General features: G+C 41.6%; 1 protein-coding gene across 5 annotated transcripts in view; it reads right to left on the bottom strand.

Annotated features, from left to right (window-relative positions):
- The window catches only part of qkia (QKI, KH domain containing, RNA binding a), a 76,778-nt gene that overhangs the window by 14,209 nt on the left and 46,108 nt on the right, over window positions 1–16,461 (bottom strand). For all 5 annotated transcript variants that reach the window (XM_040041692.1, XM_040041693.1, XM_040041695.1 and 2 more), the window contains exon 4: window positions 11,318–11,461. In XM_040041692.1, the coding sequence (XP_039897626.1) occupies window positions 11,318–11,461 (144 nt within the window). The remainder of the gene's footprint in view (window positions 1–11,317; window positions 11,462–16,461) is intronic.

The raw sequence follows: 16,461 nt of genomic DNA, 5'->3' as shown, positions 1-16,461 counted from the left end.
AGTTCTAACTGCAACTCCCCTGAAATTGACTCGCAGCCATGTGCACACTTCTGCATTTCCTTGCCTCTCTGTAAAAGGATTAAAGGGACCTTCAAAGAGCGGCAGAGAGATTGGCCAGGGGCCTGCAGGGTCCCTTTCCTCACCACTGGAGGACCAGGGCAGATTAAAAGTGCCCGGGCTGCTCAGCCTGCCTTGTTACCCGCCTTTGCTTTCTGCGCAGTGTATTAGGACACTTGAAACTCCCCCCCGGAGGAGCCGAGCACAACCAGGTGGATTAGGAAGGAAGTTATTTTACAATGATGTGAGGGACCTGGATGGGGACCGAAGAGCACGTGTATGTGTGTGAACTGAAATTAAAAGGACAGTACAAGTGGGCCAGGCAATTTCATAAGTGGTGCCTGTGTACACAGAATGCACCCTCACAGGGGATCATGGGTGACTGAAATCTAAACGAATGAGACAGGAGAAGAAACAGGCCTAATTCTCCTTAGACAGAAAAAATGAACTAGATGGATTAGCAACAGGATGAGGTTTCAAGGAGAAATGAAGAAGTCAAGAGAGCACGTGAGAGAGAAGCTGCTAAGTGTGGCGAGTTTGGTTCAACAACAAAGGACAAGCCATCACAAATGAGACCTCGTCGGTTGTTAAGCTAGTTTATATTGACAATTAATTACTGACCAATTACCCACTGTGAAATTTGATGGTCTAAGAATATAGTTATCCTCATTTTACATCCAATTTACTTGGCTCTCATTTGTAATTTGCATGGCAGCGCACATGCATGGCACTGCGCTTCTTTCTTCTTTCCACAACTCTTCCCAGCCGCGAGTAGGTGAACGCCAGAGGGATAAAACAAGCAGGAGGTGGGGAAGGAGATGAAACACACCATTCAGCATGAATATTATTGTAATCTGAATCTTCTCCTTGCTTTGGGTTTTCAACATTTCCTGTGGTTGGCTCTGTGAGCAGACTGACGATGAAGGAACAGTGGGGAAAGTGGAATACAAAGCAACAAAACCATTATTCCTTGTTCATATGTCACTAAGTGCGTGCAAGCAGCTTACTACAGGTGCACATCTAGGTAGGGTGCACACATGCAAGGAATTTTATCAAAACCGTTTGACAACTTCTTTCCGGATGTGGGGACAGCTGACAGTCAAACTAGACTAAGACTGTTTAAAAATATGGTCCCAGTTTAATTCCAGGCTACTTCACTCTTTGCAAAAATGTTCTGTTTGTGGTCAATACGCTGACAGACTAACTATAGTATTTTTCAACAGTAAATTCATAGCATAAACTATCCGTAAGGTGCCATTAAAATTGAACGTATAAGAAAAGCTTATGTGGGTGGAGAAGCGAGGAGTAGGCCAAATTGCTAAATCTTGAGATAAAGTTAAAGTTCAACAATCAAATAATATTCTAATGAAAAAAATAATTGTAAACCAAATATCTATGTGTACAACCAAAGTTCTACTGAATATTCGTGTCCAACATGAAACTAGGCTTTGAGGCTGAAGCCTTCCAGGCCCTCGTCTTTTCTATCAGCGGTGAGTCTCAGTACACCGGTGAGGATAAAGTTGGAGCACAGCATGAGAACAGAGCTGTTCAGCAGATTTATGTAACCATTAACTAGTCCAAGACTATGTAAGGTTACTCTAACGTGTTCTCAACCTTATCTGTACTTGTCTATGTGCTTTGTTATGTAAGACGAGATCACCAAAACGCAATATAAGTGAGCTGCCTGGCTATATGATGTGATGTTATACTATTCTATATTTTCACTCGTTTTTATACGTGTTATTAATTACCTTTTAGTTAAATGTCCTGCAGCTTTATTTCATCACATCTTATTTGAAGTGTTCCCTGTTTTTCCCTGTATTTTAATCTACATATAGGGGGGAAATGGCCAATTTTAGTTCAACTCAAATTGGTTGAAGAAGTCTGCCTGCCTGCCTTTGAGCTTTACGGCCAGTAAATTAAAGAAGAAAAGGACAAGGCCAGGGAAGGTAGCCAAGATTAGACAGGTTGCTCCCTACGGGATTACAGTTTCTTTAGGGTCAGAACCACCTGTCTGCCGCCCAGGAGAGTGGTAGAGCTGGAGATGACGAGGGATGGGCAGATGGAGATGTGGAGGGGAGAGATGGCAGGGGAGGATCCCTAAGGGGAAAGACCAGACCGAGTCCCTCCGGTCAGCATTTGAGCTGAGAGGAGGGACCTGGCACACAACACAGAAGCTCACCGATTACCACATATAGTAGAGCGATAGAAAATGGAGGAATGTGTGTAACTAGATGATCAAAACTGGGTCCAAACAAGTAGCAGATAAAGGAATAGAAGAAAGTATTGAATAGCCTTTGTCCTTTCAATCACTTCTACAGAAGAGAACTTCTGTTCTCATACTTTATGGAGTAAAATATGAGAACGACAATGAAAGAAATGTCTTTCGCTATAAATCATGAATTGATGTAACTGTGCAACTGTGAACACACACAATAAATAGCAGTGTTACAAAATCAAGCGTACGCGCAGCAAGACCAGCACAATTACAGGTGAGAAGTGGAAACCTTTTTCTCGGAAAAAAAACGAGAAGAAGAAGAAAAGAAATTAAAATGTACGCAAACAGATTTATATGCCAACAATGCTGGCCTTTCATGGTGATTGATGGCTTCCCTTTCTGCACATTTCAGAAGTAATAAACACAGAAATATTTCCTTCTCTTCTCTCTTAGAAAGGCACAGAAGGAAGGTTTGGGTAAAACAAATGGCTCAGAGATTCCAGATGTGTGGTCATTTATTTTATACCCAGCTTTCCCTGCTGTACTGGAATGTTAGCGAAGGTCTTGTCTGAGCCCGCTTTCAAATGTTGTAAGTTAACACCAACCGGAGGATGGCTGTGTTTTATTGTTGATTTGGTGTGTAAAGTATTACTGAAGAATGGGTGTTGGGGATAAGTTTGCGATTTATACAGCCAATCCAAAAAGTTAAAAGGAAAGTCTTTGAGGAGGGGCTTCAACCTGACATGGCCGATCACGGTCACTTCTTAAAAAGTAGCCCATTAAATGACATGCACTAGTAATCATTATTGGCATAAGTGTCAGAAAATCCACATCTGTTTCCTGTGGTAACAGTTCAAGTGGTCCATTTCAATTACCCACTTATCACATCTAGACCATTAATCAGAGCTGCTTTATACATCACTATTTTAGTGTTTGCTCTTCACTGCTCTCCTGGTTACAAGGTTTCAATACGAGTGTGTGCGGTACTTGTCTCAAATGTATTAGCAAGGGCACAGAAAAGGTTGGATAAATGAGTAAAGAGTGTGAGCGCTGAAGATGGATGATGATGAAAGTGGAAGACAAGAGGATGGTTAGAAGTCAGAGGTCTCAGTGCCTCCAGGCCACATTCTCTACCACTTCACACACACGCAGACACACACATGCATACACACAGCCAAACCAAGAAAACAGCACAATTGCACTGAAGCAGGAGCACAGTGATGCAGCCTTGCAGTCTCTAGCAGAGGTCACCATGTCAAGGAAGCCAATTAAAAAGATGATTAACATTCATGTGGGAGAAGCGTCATTGACGTGCAGGTGGGACCACACACCATTCACTCACCCACCCACTCACACCCACACACATATATCTATATAATGGGTGCACTGAATATTGCAGTCCAGCCAGTTGTAGCTGCGGTGTCCTGGGAGGTGGAGATCAGGAGGTTAATATGATCCTAGCCAGCTCTTTCATTAGACTGATGAAGGTAATAACAGCCTACAGGGAAGGAAGGGCTGCCAGATTGACTAAAACCATATACCCACAACCTGAAAGCAACGTCTGCAAGCCTACTTGAGCTACCTGGCATAGTGAGATAATAGCTACTTTTGTCATTCACCGCATTTAAATGCAAACAAACCAAACATGGAACGAGAACTGACATGACGTCATGCGATGTGTGAGTCTGATGCCCTTTCATTCCATAGCTGTACTGCAGACCTTTCAGCTAGCTTAAAGAAGACAAAGGTAAAAGTATATGAAGAAATGATGAACCAGTGATTTGCGATACTGCACATAAATACAGAGCCAGTACTGCAAACACCAATAACAATACATTAAGGTGCAAATTTATGCAATGCAAATTTAGTTGGCTAAATATTAAACTTAAAAAACATATCCATCCTATCTGATCAATACCAACACCAACATTGGTATCGATACCATCAATATTTGGATCAATCTGCCCAACTCTACCATGAAGTTATACTTTTACACAACTACGTAGCACCTGTTGCAGAGTATTTTCTTTAGAAGTCATGTTCATTGAGCACAGTTAAGTGCATGCATCACCAAAACACATTATGAAGAAATGTGAGCTTCTATTCATGGGTATAGCCGATATCATGCATGGCTGAGAATGTGAGGCAGGGGAGCAGATTAAGAGTAAATAAAAAGAGGATGGTCGTGATAGGTAGCCCCAACAAAGAATAAACATCATTAATTGGGGAGGCACACATGGATGGACACAGCCAGATGGTGTTTTGTGCTCATTTGTCATACACTGCTGACAGAGAAAGAGGAAAGAGTGAGAACCAGAAAGAGAAAAAGGAAGAAAAAGGTGTTTATTGATTGCAAAAATCTGCACACTGCTGCCTAGAACACACTTTTACTGTGCAACTCTACCTCCGCTTGTTCTGCACCGTCTTCTCTCTGTGCCTTTCCAGACTGAGTGGTTCTGATGGTGCTGCCATTGTACACTCTGCCAAGCCGGATGCATACTGGTGAGTACAGACCCAACACCCCACAGATAGCCAAGCTTGGCATCCATTAAGGTCCATCTGTCTGCCTTTCACAAAAACACCCTCTACTGTATGTTCTTTCTCAAAGGTGGCCCACAGGAGAGAACAGAAAAGAGAGAAGAGTGACAGGAGACTCAGGAGAGCAAGAGACAGGAACAAGAAAAACAGGGTGGAGTGGATTTGGGGGGAAAAAAAGAACCCTAGTGTTGGCATGAAGGGACTCCAAATGACAACCAGCTGGGCTCTCACTTTGCTGCTTGCTGTTCAGGCATTTATAAAATTGAAGAGAGAAAAGTGGACTGAAAACAATGTCTTATTTTGCATTATGTGTACTAGAACTTCTAAAGTTAAAAAAAACAACAAAAAACAACAACAGTAGGATGGAGTGGAAAGTAAGAGAGATGTAGCACAAGAGGGAGCAGTAAGTCTGAGTCAGGACTGGGTTTCCACCATCCCACAAATGGAGAGTAGTGCTCAAGGCCATGGGCTGCTCAGGCAGCTACCATGCTCACTTTGTTCTCTGCGATGACAGTTTCATTCAGAGAGGCATGCACTCGGCTCCCCAGGGCCAACGTGCCCCTGCACCAACCAGCTCTTTCTTTCTCTGTTTGCCGTTCTCCTTTCAAACACAACTCTGCCTGCTTTTTGGATGTTCAATGTGTATGTGTGTAAGAATGTCAAAGGAATCAAAGCTAGCCGGCTACCCCTATTAATATACTATGGGTACCTTACAGTAAGTGCTTTAGTGTCACTGCACTGAATCAGATGTAGACCCTGCTGACATGAGAGCGTGTAGACCAGATACGGTCATAAAAATGCCTGAAATTTAAAACAGAATTGACTCACTTTTTCTAAACAGTATAAACTTTGTAAGCAGCTCAATTATCACTACACAGCAGAACATTTTGCTTTGTTAGAAAGAGTGAAGTGCCAAGTGTTTTTTGGGGATTGAGCAGACACACTATAAGGCAGAAATATAGCTCTCAAAGAATCTGAAATAGTAGATTATTGGAGAAATCCATAACGGCACAGATGCAGGCTGCCTCACCCGGTCTCCAAAGAGCCAATCAGAAGTCGAACAAGGAAACATATTAGCCAATCGTGTGTAGACTGGAGGTTCACGAAAGGATTCACTGTGCATTGCAGTGTAGGTAAGCCCAAATTTTGTTTTTCTTGCTTTGCTATATCTATAATATGAATTAGCATCTCTGGTGAGATGAGCCATAAACATGGATCACGTCGCCATAAATGAAGCTGTGATACTGCAAAGCGATCGAACGGCCAATTCATAGGCGACCTGCTTTACCTCCTGAATTACAGCTACCCCACATTTATGTCTGGAACAAAAACATTAAGACAGCTCATCCAGTTCCTGTATCAGAAATCTGTGAGCTCTATGCAGAGTTTTAAAAAAAGGCAACACTGCTGCTCCCTTTTCCTTCCTCCTGCACACTCTCATACACAGAATGTTACACAATGCATCTCTTGGCTAATATAGTTATTGCCAATTAATAATAATAATGGATTGCATTTATATAGCGCTTTTCGGGGCCCTTAAAAAGTAAATCTCTACTAAATAATTTGGAGACAACGTCTGCCACACAGCTTGCAGTGAAACAGTCAGGCCACGTGTCAATCAGTGATATCACAGCAGGCACTTGCTCCTAAGAAAGGTAAAGTACCTACACCGGCCTGATTAAGAAGGGGTGTGGCCAAAGGTGCGGCGTGCCTAAATGTTTCATAGAGAGGTCATGTTATTGCGTTTAATGAGGATTATAAAGAAATTGCTTGTTGCACCCCCTGTGTGTGCAGCTGCCAAGCCAAGACTTCATTACACCAGAAAAAACGTTTTCCATCGATGCTTTGTTTGAGGTTGTGAGTACAAGTAAGCAGTAGATCATTAATAACATGTGGAAGTAATTCAGATGGATTTGGACCTAAGCGTATGTCTGTTTACACAAGTCAGCTGCAAGCCAATTCTTATTTGTGATGACAACATCATTCTACATAATCTTGGCATACACAAAAATCAGGGTTTTGGGGGGGATTTTTTGCCTCTCTCTTAATTGGCCATGATATTCTGTCAATCACAGGATAATGCCTTCCTATAGGCTGATAATCTTTGCTCTCCTGCCCTTCTAAGGATAGTGGGGAGAAGTGCAATGAGCCAGTCAGGGTTTATGCATACAACTGTGCAAGCTGAGGTTACCGAAAGTGCATTGGGGTTCTGCTGCTTGCTCTGTTTGAGGCCTTAACGAAGGACTCAAGAGATGAGAGCAGCATTTTTGTCGGTGTCTATGCGAACGCACGCACGTGGACGCATTTTTCTGTGCAAGCGCATGTGTGTGTGCGCACTAGCGTAGGATCAGTGAAGTAAATCCACACTTGAAAGAGTAGCTCAATCAAGCTCTTCCACCAATCTTCCCCCGCCTCCCTTCCTTCTGCCTCTCAACTTGCGTCGTTCCCCTGCTCCCAGTTCATTTAGAGTTGAAGAGTTCACAGGACTAAGGAGTGAAAGAGCAACACACGGGGCAAAGATGAAGAACTACCATGAGCAATGCAGCAGCCACTGGCTAAATGACAGATAAAATGTAAATACATCATACAAACCCACAAATGAGCCGAATGATTTTACAAGTCATGCTTTTTAAGCCCTTAAAAAAAGAAAATTACATGAGAAATAAGCTCATATTGTTTCTGTTAAATGCACTTATTTAGCCTAGGGAAAAAAGTTTCATTTTGAATAATTAAACTAAATCATTACTGTTAAACAAGCTTCCACAAACTATTTTCTTACTAAAAAAATAAATAAATAGTATGAACGTGACTGAGTTTAGTTGGCTAAGCAAGTGGGAGGAGAGGATTTTCACTGCCAGACATCCTGGTTTTTAATCCCAATTCAGTCAATTGTGAGATTATTTAAAAGCAAAATTATTATTATTATAATAAAGCCTTTAACTTCAATTTAAGGCCAGATTTGAAGAACCTTTGGTTATCCCGCATCCTCCCCTCTTTGCTTCCTTTCTGCAGCAGGGACCTCGTCAATGACAAGTAAAGCCTTTTCCTTGGAAGGGAATAAAAAGCATGACCTCATTTTGTGTCCTGTGCGATGTAATAAAGGCGATTTTACGCTGCCAAACGTAGAGGAGATGCCCTTCATTAGAACTGTGCATACTCAGCGTGTCCATACTTTAATCCAATTTAGTTTAGCATGATAAAGGGCATTACAGCCACCCAGTCCCACACATACTCACGACACGTATGCATTCAGATGCAGGAAATAACAGAAGAAAAAAAAGAAAGAAATGCAGAGCCCTTAAGAATTATTGGGTAGATAATGCACTGCCCCAGTATTTAGGAACATCAGACAATTATATTGAACCCAGCGGCCAGTCAGAGTCCTCTGTGGTAAGTAAAATCTATAACAAAGTCAAACTTGGTTTATTTCTTGCGTCAATATAAAGTAGAGTATTAACTAAAAATATGTCTTAGCCGAACAAGCTTTAGCATTTTTTAATAGATATGAATGTGAGGAAAATGTGCTTCCCTTATTTCATTATATTCCAAAGCAAAAACAGGACACATGGATCCTGAGAAATCAGAACATTTATATGCAAATTTGATAGGTTCGGAAAAAACACTATCTATCTAATGTCTAACTAATGGAAATAACTTTTCATTATGGTTAAATGAACAAAGATGCTTTGCCTGAAGGAAAAATAGCCTTTGGCGAACTGCATCTGGTCATTAATTAGATCCATAAAACTCTTATTCAAATTAAGAGAGAAACTTTATGAGCAAAGAGATTTCATTAGTGTCTCAAAAGAGCAGGAAGCTTTCTTGTGTTTGAGAAATAAAAGAGCGCCTCTTTACCCCACTCAGTGGTTCAGGTACCAAATTAACAGACCGTGTTTAATGTACTTGTAAGGGTGCAAAATGCACAGAGATTTCTAGGAAAGTGATAAAGTTATTTTCATGGCACTTGATTCGAATTAGTTTTAACATTGAGCAGCTGCCATTATCTTAAAAGGTGTTGCTGTGTTGTGTTGACACGTGTGCCAGTGACTCATACTTATAATAATGCAGCTTCCAGATATGGCCTTCATCTTCAACTGTGCATATAAAAGTCTTTCAATATCCTCTGTACATAATTACAAGTCCCCAAACTAAAGTCAGGAAATGAGAACCGGTTCCAAATTGTCCAATCCATCAGAGTAGGATGTTCCCTGGGTTACTTTTTTCTTTTTATTGATGCCAACGTGTTTTTCTGACTGTTGAGTCTTGCAAAAACAATGTTGTTAAACTCATGAATCTACTTTGTTGGAAACTTCTAACAAAAAGGAGTCAAGATGAAAAGGAGGAAACGGTGCAAAGCATGGCTTCATTTGAGAGAAAAAAGGATAGCAGTGCTAGTTTTAATGGCTTTAAAATGATCATTTCAAGTACGGGTGGAAACACCAGCAATATGCCAAAACATCTGTCTACACAACTTGGGCTTAAAACAGGAATCCATTAGACACTATTGCTTCTCAGCTAGGCAGCACACATGTTACAAGGGTAAATACTGCATGGTATATCCGTGCAACACAGGCGAGCTTAGCAATTTTTTTTCCTCTTTGACTTCAAACAACATTTTTTTCCCCCTCGCTGCATCCATTTGAAGTTTTGACTGACTGTTGCTACAATAAAATAAGGGAATTCAACCAATAAGGGTAGAAAAAAAAAATCAATTAAGTGTGGTATCAGTGAAGTCATATCAGTTCCCCGAGGAGCTGTGAAACATTTCAGTATTCAAAACAGTCTGTGCCTAAACAAATGACAAGTAAGCCGAATACAGACAAGAAATACTCCGGCAAGATGGCACGAATTAAAGCGCCTTCCATACTGTCTCAGAAAGGCCTTATACCGCTTTGACAGACAGGTTAGAAACATCACAGAAGACAGGAGATGCATGATGCCGCTTCCTGTGGCAGACGTGAAGCTCTAAACTGGTCTAAACGAAAAGATGCCGTTCACGGCCCTAGAATGATGCAATGACAAGGATTTGTTTTAACTCTTTACACTATAAAACAAGATTTTACACCCTCCCCCGTGATGAGTTTTGACACCTCAGTATAGATCAATAAAAATGTGGTGTGACGACCATTAGGATGGTTTCCAGGTCTTTTCAAGCATAGCTGCATAGGCAGAGATTACCCTCACTAACTTCTGATGCACACCCAGTCATTTTGTTCTATAAGCAGACCAGAAATATGAGAGAAAGCACTCAAGGAGCTTCAAGGGGTAAAGAGGTAAACCCCATTTGTTTTAACAATTACTTTCCTGATGTGGCAGACCCAATAAAATAACTAATAACCCTGAGCTGACACATGTAAACATTTGAATTAAAATATAGCAATTTATAGTCTACGCTTGTTTTTCCTAATACAACACCAGGATTCAGAGAGCCTTTCCCATGAGAATTTCTATATAAAGTTTCAAACATGTTGGTCTTAGAGCTAAATAGGTGACTTCAACTTAACTTTTGGGATTCAGGTTTCCATTTTATAAGTCTGAAGAGAAGTTTGTTTAGCTATTTTTTGATAAATTGATTAACATACAGCTCTTACTGGTGTGCATCTGAATATCCCTGTAATCTTATAACCCCTATTTTGATGTGTTCAGATCAAATTTTTTCCCACTATTGAGCTCATTTCCACAAATGTTGACTTTCTTGGGGTATCGAAGGCATCATAACTCTGACACTCAAACATTACATGCTTGTAATTGTAATACAGTTACAACTGGGACAAACGCTGTCCTTGTTGCGTATGTTCCTCCCCGGGCGAAAGAATCTAAATGTGAAGCACACATGTAGGAATAATTATGCGTTAGCACGATAGAATGCATGAAGGACAGCGGCTTAACAAGGTTACAAATGCAAGTAACACTTTGTTTAACCTTGTAGGGCTGATATTGGTTGGCCCCATTTCCACAGACCTCCAACCCTGTGCATTGCCACCTGGTGGTAAACCTGTGCCTTCAGCTGCCCTGCCCACCTGGTCACCACAGCTAAAAGCAAAAATATGCATTGCATGCCAAAAGCACTACCAGCAGCTATCACCAGTGGCACCATGTAAGAGGAAGTCTTGGCAGAGGGGAAGCGGAGATGAAATGTGGCAGTCACAGGAGGTGTGTACAGCTAGCTATGTTTTTCCACTCCGCTGGAGGTACAGCCAACCTGTTCTCCTCAACTATATATGGAAGTAAACAGGATGCCAACAGCGGGATAGAGGTAGTATGCCATATGTAGGTCGGTAATCTTGTTGTTTTTGACCAAAAGCTTCTCATAGGACCATAAATTTAGAGTCAATATAAGTCCTTCATCTTCTGGGAAACTCAAATGGAGAACATTAAATCTCTCATTAAACCACAAGCTGCTACCATTGCATCCATCCATACATCCATCCATACATCCATCCGACCGGCAAGACGCTGAGTACAAAATGTGTACGTATAAGCTTGTGGACAGTATGTACTTACTGCAGGTACAAGGAGCTTCTTGACCTCCTCCACTGCTCTCCTCATCTTGATCTCTGCTCTAGCCTGTGTGTCTTCCACTGTGATGAGGACATGAAGGTCTTCATTTAGGTGTTCCCAGTTCGGCTTCCCTCTGTTCTGCTCCTCCTGGACAGAGAAATAGGAAGAGCGAGAGAGACGGTGAGTGAATGTGACAGTGTGGGTGTGTTAGAGTACCAGTGCAGTAACACGGCATATCAGAGAAAGTGGAGGCGAGAGGCAGGCATACACAGAGGACGACGGGGCCCTGTGAAGAGAGGCGGGATGACAGGGCCGGCCCTTTAGTCAGCTATTTAGCTTTAACTTTGAAAGGACACCCTTCTTTAATAGATCCCTCGCTTCGCAGAGACAAAGATGACAGCTAGCCCTGCAGCAATTAATATCAGTGAAAGATGGATGGATCAGAGAGAGATGGATGGGGATTTTTTTTTTTTTTTTTTTTTTTATAAACCGCAGCAACTTCACTTGTTGGAATAAAATTATAACATAGCTAGGGCTCAGAGTATGTGAAAGTACATGTGTGCATCTGCCTCTGACACATTTTGACATACACTGTAAGGGCAACAAAGGTTCAATGAAGGAGTCGTTTTCCTTCCTACAAAGGCAGCAGCACAGCACTCTCAGGGTCCCAAACTGTAGCAATAGCAGCATCTAAAAGGAAAAAATGGGTTGTATTCAAAACCAGCCATCACTACTAGATAGCCTTTCAACACAGTTAAATAGGAAGCAGGCTCAAAATTGAAATTTGGCAGACTGAAGTTTAGAGAAGCTTTATGTTTTCAGTTGCCTCCATGAAAAGCCCAGTCATACCCAAGTCGTGTGAAAAAGGTAAAATGGGATATATGTACAGACAAAAAAATCCTACATTTGCAGCAAAAAAAATAAAAAATGGGATCAATTTTCAATTTAGCATAGCTACTTTCCTCCCTCTTCTTGTTGCCCGGCTGACAGTAAATCTAGCGAGCAGACACTGAGAGCGCTCTAAAAAGCTTTTGAGGTTGGATCACATGTCAGCGTACAACCATGAAAGCCAGTGGTTTGAAAGCAGACTACTTCCCCTTGAGGTGAGGAGTTGAGGTCTAGGTTGTCTGAAAAAGATACAACCTCAGATTTTGATGTGTGACACCACATTATAGCACCAAAAAGGGAAAAAAGGGATAATAATGCTCAAATGTTTCAGTTCGTGAAGACAAAACGTGTAAAGTGAAAATGAATCTGACTGCATTGTAAAATCAGAAATGTTTTTCCAAAGGAGGTCAGAGTCTCGAGGAGTCAGCTGCATACTCTCCTGCTGTTGTTCATAAATACTGTATCGTTTACTCCCGCCCATACAAACCACCTCAACTCCAGATCACGGCTCATTTCTGAGTAGTAGGCGAACTGCTGCAAGGATGTCTAATTACAAACAATGCATTGCAGTGCTCTGCATGGGGTCCACCTGACATGATTTCAATATACTCAACGAGCACCTAAAAGTGAGGTGGAGCACGCACGCACGATCGCATGCACGCACAGTACTAAGAGCTTGAGCTGAGTGCCACCCACCTGCTTTCTACTCCACAGAGAGCTGTTGCCATGGCACTGCTCTTTACAACACACACACAGACACACACACAAACACACACACAAGAAAGTTCAATATTCCACTCTCGTTTTCCCCTTTTCCACACATGGGTGTGGGTGGGAGGGTTGTTGGGGGGCTAGTTTTCAGCAGTCAGGCCATTATTTCACCATGGCTGTTTGCTTATGGCCTATTAGGGGACATGGGGACTGGAACGTGACTCAGCACTTTCTGGAGGGGACAAGACAGAAAGGCCACAAGGGCTGCCACTGTATGCAGGACACAGTATGAAAACACATGGCTGACAAGTATTTACACTGACAGACTCCTGCTCAAGTTGGAACCAAAAAAAGATTAGTCGGTCACATGCTCGTGCGCATATGTGTGCAAAGTGTGACCACCAAAGCTCGGACAGATTCAGATTTGGTAAGGATTTTATTCAAATATATCTTTTGGGGGGGGGGGGGGGGGGCGTACACCCACACATCTCACACCAGCATGACTGCCTGAGAACAAGGTCACTGTGTGCCTGTGTGCCTCTGAGAGAATGTGACAGCATGACAAACAGGAGGAAGGCTGGAGGGGGAGGTAAGAGGAGACCTACCAGGAATATTGGGAAGGCCTTTGAAGACAATGTCCACGCTGGCCAACATCAAATGCCACTGCAATAACCACGTACCGGAGGGCAATGGATTTTGGCAAAGCACGTAGCATGAAAAAATAGCACGGGGATTGCATCTATAAACACCATCTAAGAACAGGATCAAGGGGAAAGGCTGCTAGTCAGTTATGTTGCCCGACTTCCAACGTCTGTGCAGCACCTGTTAGCCCGTTGCATTTCACACCTCTCAGAAAACTTAAGGCCTCAATTCTCACCACATGTTAAAAGGTTACAAAAATACAGCACTGATATTTCTGACGATCCCTTTTTTGGTTGTCCTAAAAATCATGATTCAGCGTAGGCTTTTTAAACTTATTTCATGATCCGAGTAGTTATTCTTTACAGTCAGGTACACTCAAAAGGATCTTTGGCCATGCGGCGCCACAATTTTATTGTTATTTTGTTGGTATTTGACAGTCTAGCTACTGTTTCAACTCTGCCTTTGCTACTCTGAACGGCCCATTTGCCTTTGATCCTAAAGGATTTCCCAACTAAGGTCAGAACAACTGAGGCTGAATGCAAGCAGGCCAAACAGGTGCAGCAGAGAGCTGCAAGGACATGGAAGGACAAGAGAAGATAAGCAACGCTGGAGAAGAACAGTAAGCACTGAGGGGAAAAGATATAACTACATATTAAATGAAAATGAGCCAGATTACAGAATAAACACAGAAAACCAACATATCCACCCCCAAAATGTAGATGACAGTGGTTAAAAAACTCAACCTATCAATAAACAAGATCAAAAATGACAGATTGAACATGACATTACTAAACAGGTCACCTTTAAATCTTTGTGGCTAAAGGACATAGCCACCTATCACAGAGAAACAAAGACATGAATTACTGGGTAATACGGCAAGTGTAGCTGCACCCTCTGCTCAATGCCAATCACATTAAGGGTGCTCAAAACAGACCAAAAACAGCCTGCAACACAACTCCGTTACAAATAAGGCTTTTCAGATTGCAGGGAGTACAAATCATTCTCTCAGCCATCAATACCATATGGATGTTGATTTCATTTTAAAGTCAAAGTGACTTTGTGCGACACTTTGTGTCCATTAGGTATTCGGTTTCAGTCAGTGTATTGCAAACCAGGCCTCAAGTGACCCCACAGGCTCTAAGCAATGGGACATATTGTTTTTAGGGTGTATTTTATCCATTAGCTACAACAACTAAACTAATGTTACTAAACTATTGTTAACAGTTGGTCATTACAGTGATTAAGTATAAATTCAAAAACATAAAAACAGCTTGAAAGAGTTAGAGCTATAAATATAAAATGAGAGAAAAGAACCAGGCAGATATTTTGACTCGACATTGTTTCCCTTAAGTTGTTCAGCTTAAGGTAAACATTGCTAATAACCAGCCATTAATATTAACTAATTAAGATAGACTAAATTATTCACTGCTTTCTCTCTCCATGCACCAGCATATGTGCACTGAAAGCATGAAGCCGTAATACCTGCATGTATACTCTGCTATTCTCACAGTGTGCCCTTTTGCGGTTGGATGGTGCCAAGTTAACCGAGGCGCAGCCCCGATGTCTACCAGCTTTTCTGGTGTGTAATCAGCCTGGCAGCCTGTGCTTCTTCCACAATCAAATATTAATGTTCACAAATTAAATTGGATTTTATATATAATTTAGAAATGTACAACACTAAATAACCGCCTTAGTCCTTTTCTATGACAGTCACCTTTTAACCTCCTAAAGCTATTTGCAGAGGAAAAACTCCAAGGCAACTAAAGTAACACCTGGACTCTGAAGACTTAAGTACAAAGAAGCTATTGTGGCTCTATCGAAGTGCATCCAAAGATGAGGAGCTAAAAAAAAATAAATTAAAATGTAAACAAAACAAGTAGGTCTGCTGCAGAGCCAGCAGGCTAATGGAATTCAGTGTATTGACTGCCAATGTCACATATTAACTCTTAAGCAATAAATGCAGGAGCTGTAGTGTGACTCTGTCTATGGGCTGGCACAAGCTGATGGCTCAAATTGGAGTCCGATTCTATTCCATCAGTGACCGTGCTGATAGCACAGTTTTAGCCATTATGTTTTGGGACAATCAGCAAAAACAACAAATCAAAGCAAATTCACTTGATAGAGAACATTTTTCAAGTGCAAGTCTGAAAGGACATTTAGTGCGACTCTAAATAAAACAGCCATCTACGTAATTTCACCATGTAGCAGCCAAAATAGAATTAGGGAATTGGTTTTGCAAAAGGGAAGGGAAATCCCTTTTCTGCCTGTGCAGCGGTCGATACAGCGTACCTGTAATTTAATTGCAGTTGTTCTTGCTGCTGTTTTGCATTAAGCGCGACTGCGGGAGTGGAAAATAGAGACCAAAGCTGCCACGTCAGGTGAAAATCTGATTGGAATATGGCTGCAAAGAGAGTCCTTTTTAGCTGTCAGAAAAATAATTACTCAAATGTGTCAGAAAATCTTTCATCTTTCCAACCATACTTCTCTATTAAGAGATGTTGCAAAAATCTACGTGTACCAGTCACTCTTATAGAGACCTCACAAGTTATTTTCATGTGTTAGACTCCCCTGTCTCAGCCTAAGCTGGATTTCAGATGCCTGCACATACACACAGACATTTGTAGTAAGTTCACTATTTTCATATTCTGTATTTGCCTACCATGCCAAACCATAAATGTTAAAAATACTTCTGCTGGGCTCTGTCCATTATAGCTGCCCAACATCATTTTAGCGTCAACACTACGGATTGCAGGCCTGCAATCGTTACATCACAGGCCGTGCTGCAACTCATTTGACAAAGAGTGTGTCATTACACAAATATCTTGCCTCAGTCCTGAGGAAATGTCGATGGTGACTCGGTCAGAGGCACAAAACAGATTTTTCTCTAGTGTTTTTTTCCTTCTGTT

This window comes from Simochromis diagramma, unplaced genomic scaffold (assembly GCF_900408965.1).
Source record: "Simochromis diagramma unplaced genomic scaffold, fSimDia1.1 OVJJ01000304.1, whole genome shotgun sequence".
Lineage (NCBI taxonomy): Eukaryota > Metazoa > Chordata > Actinopteri > Cichliformes > Cichlidae > Simochromis > Simochromis diagramma.
Note: the sequence above shows the minus strand (reverse complement) of the source record. Positions and strands in the feature narration are given on the sequence as shown.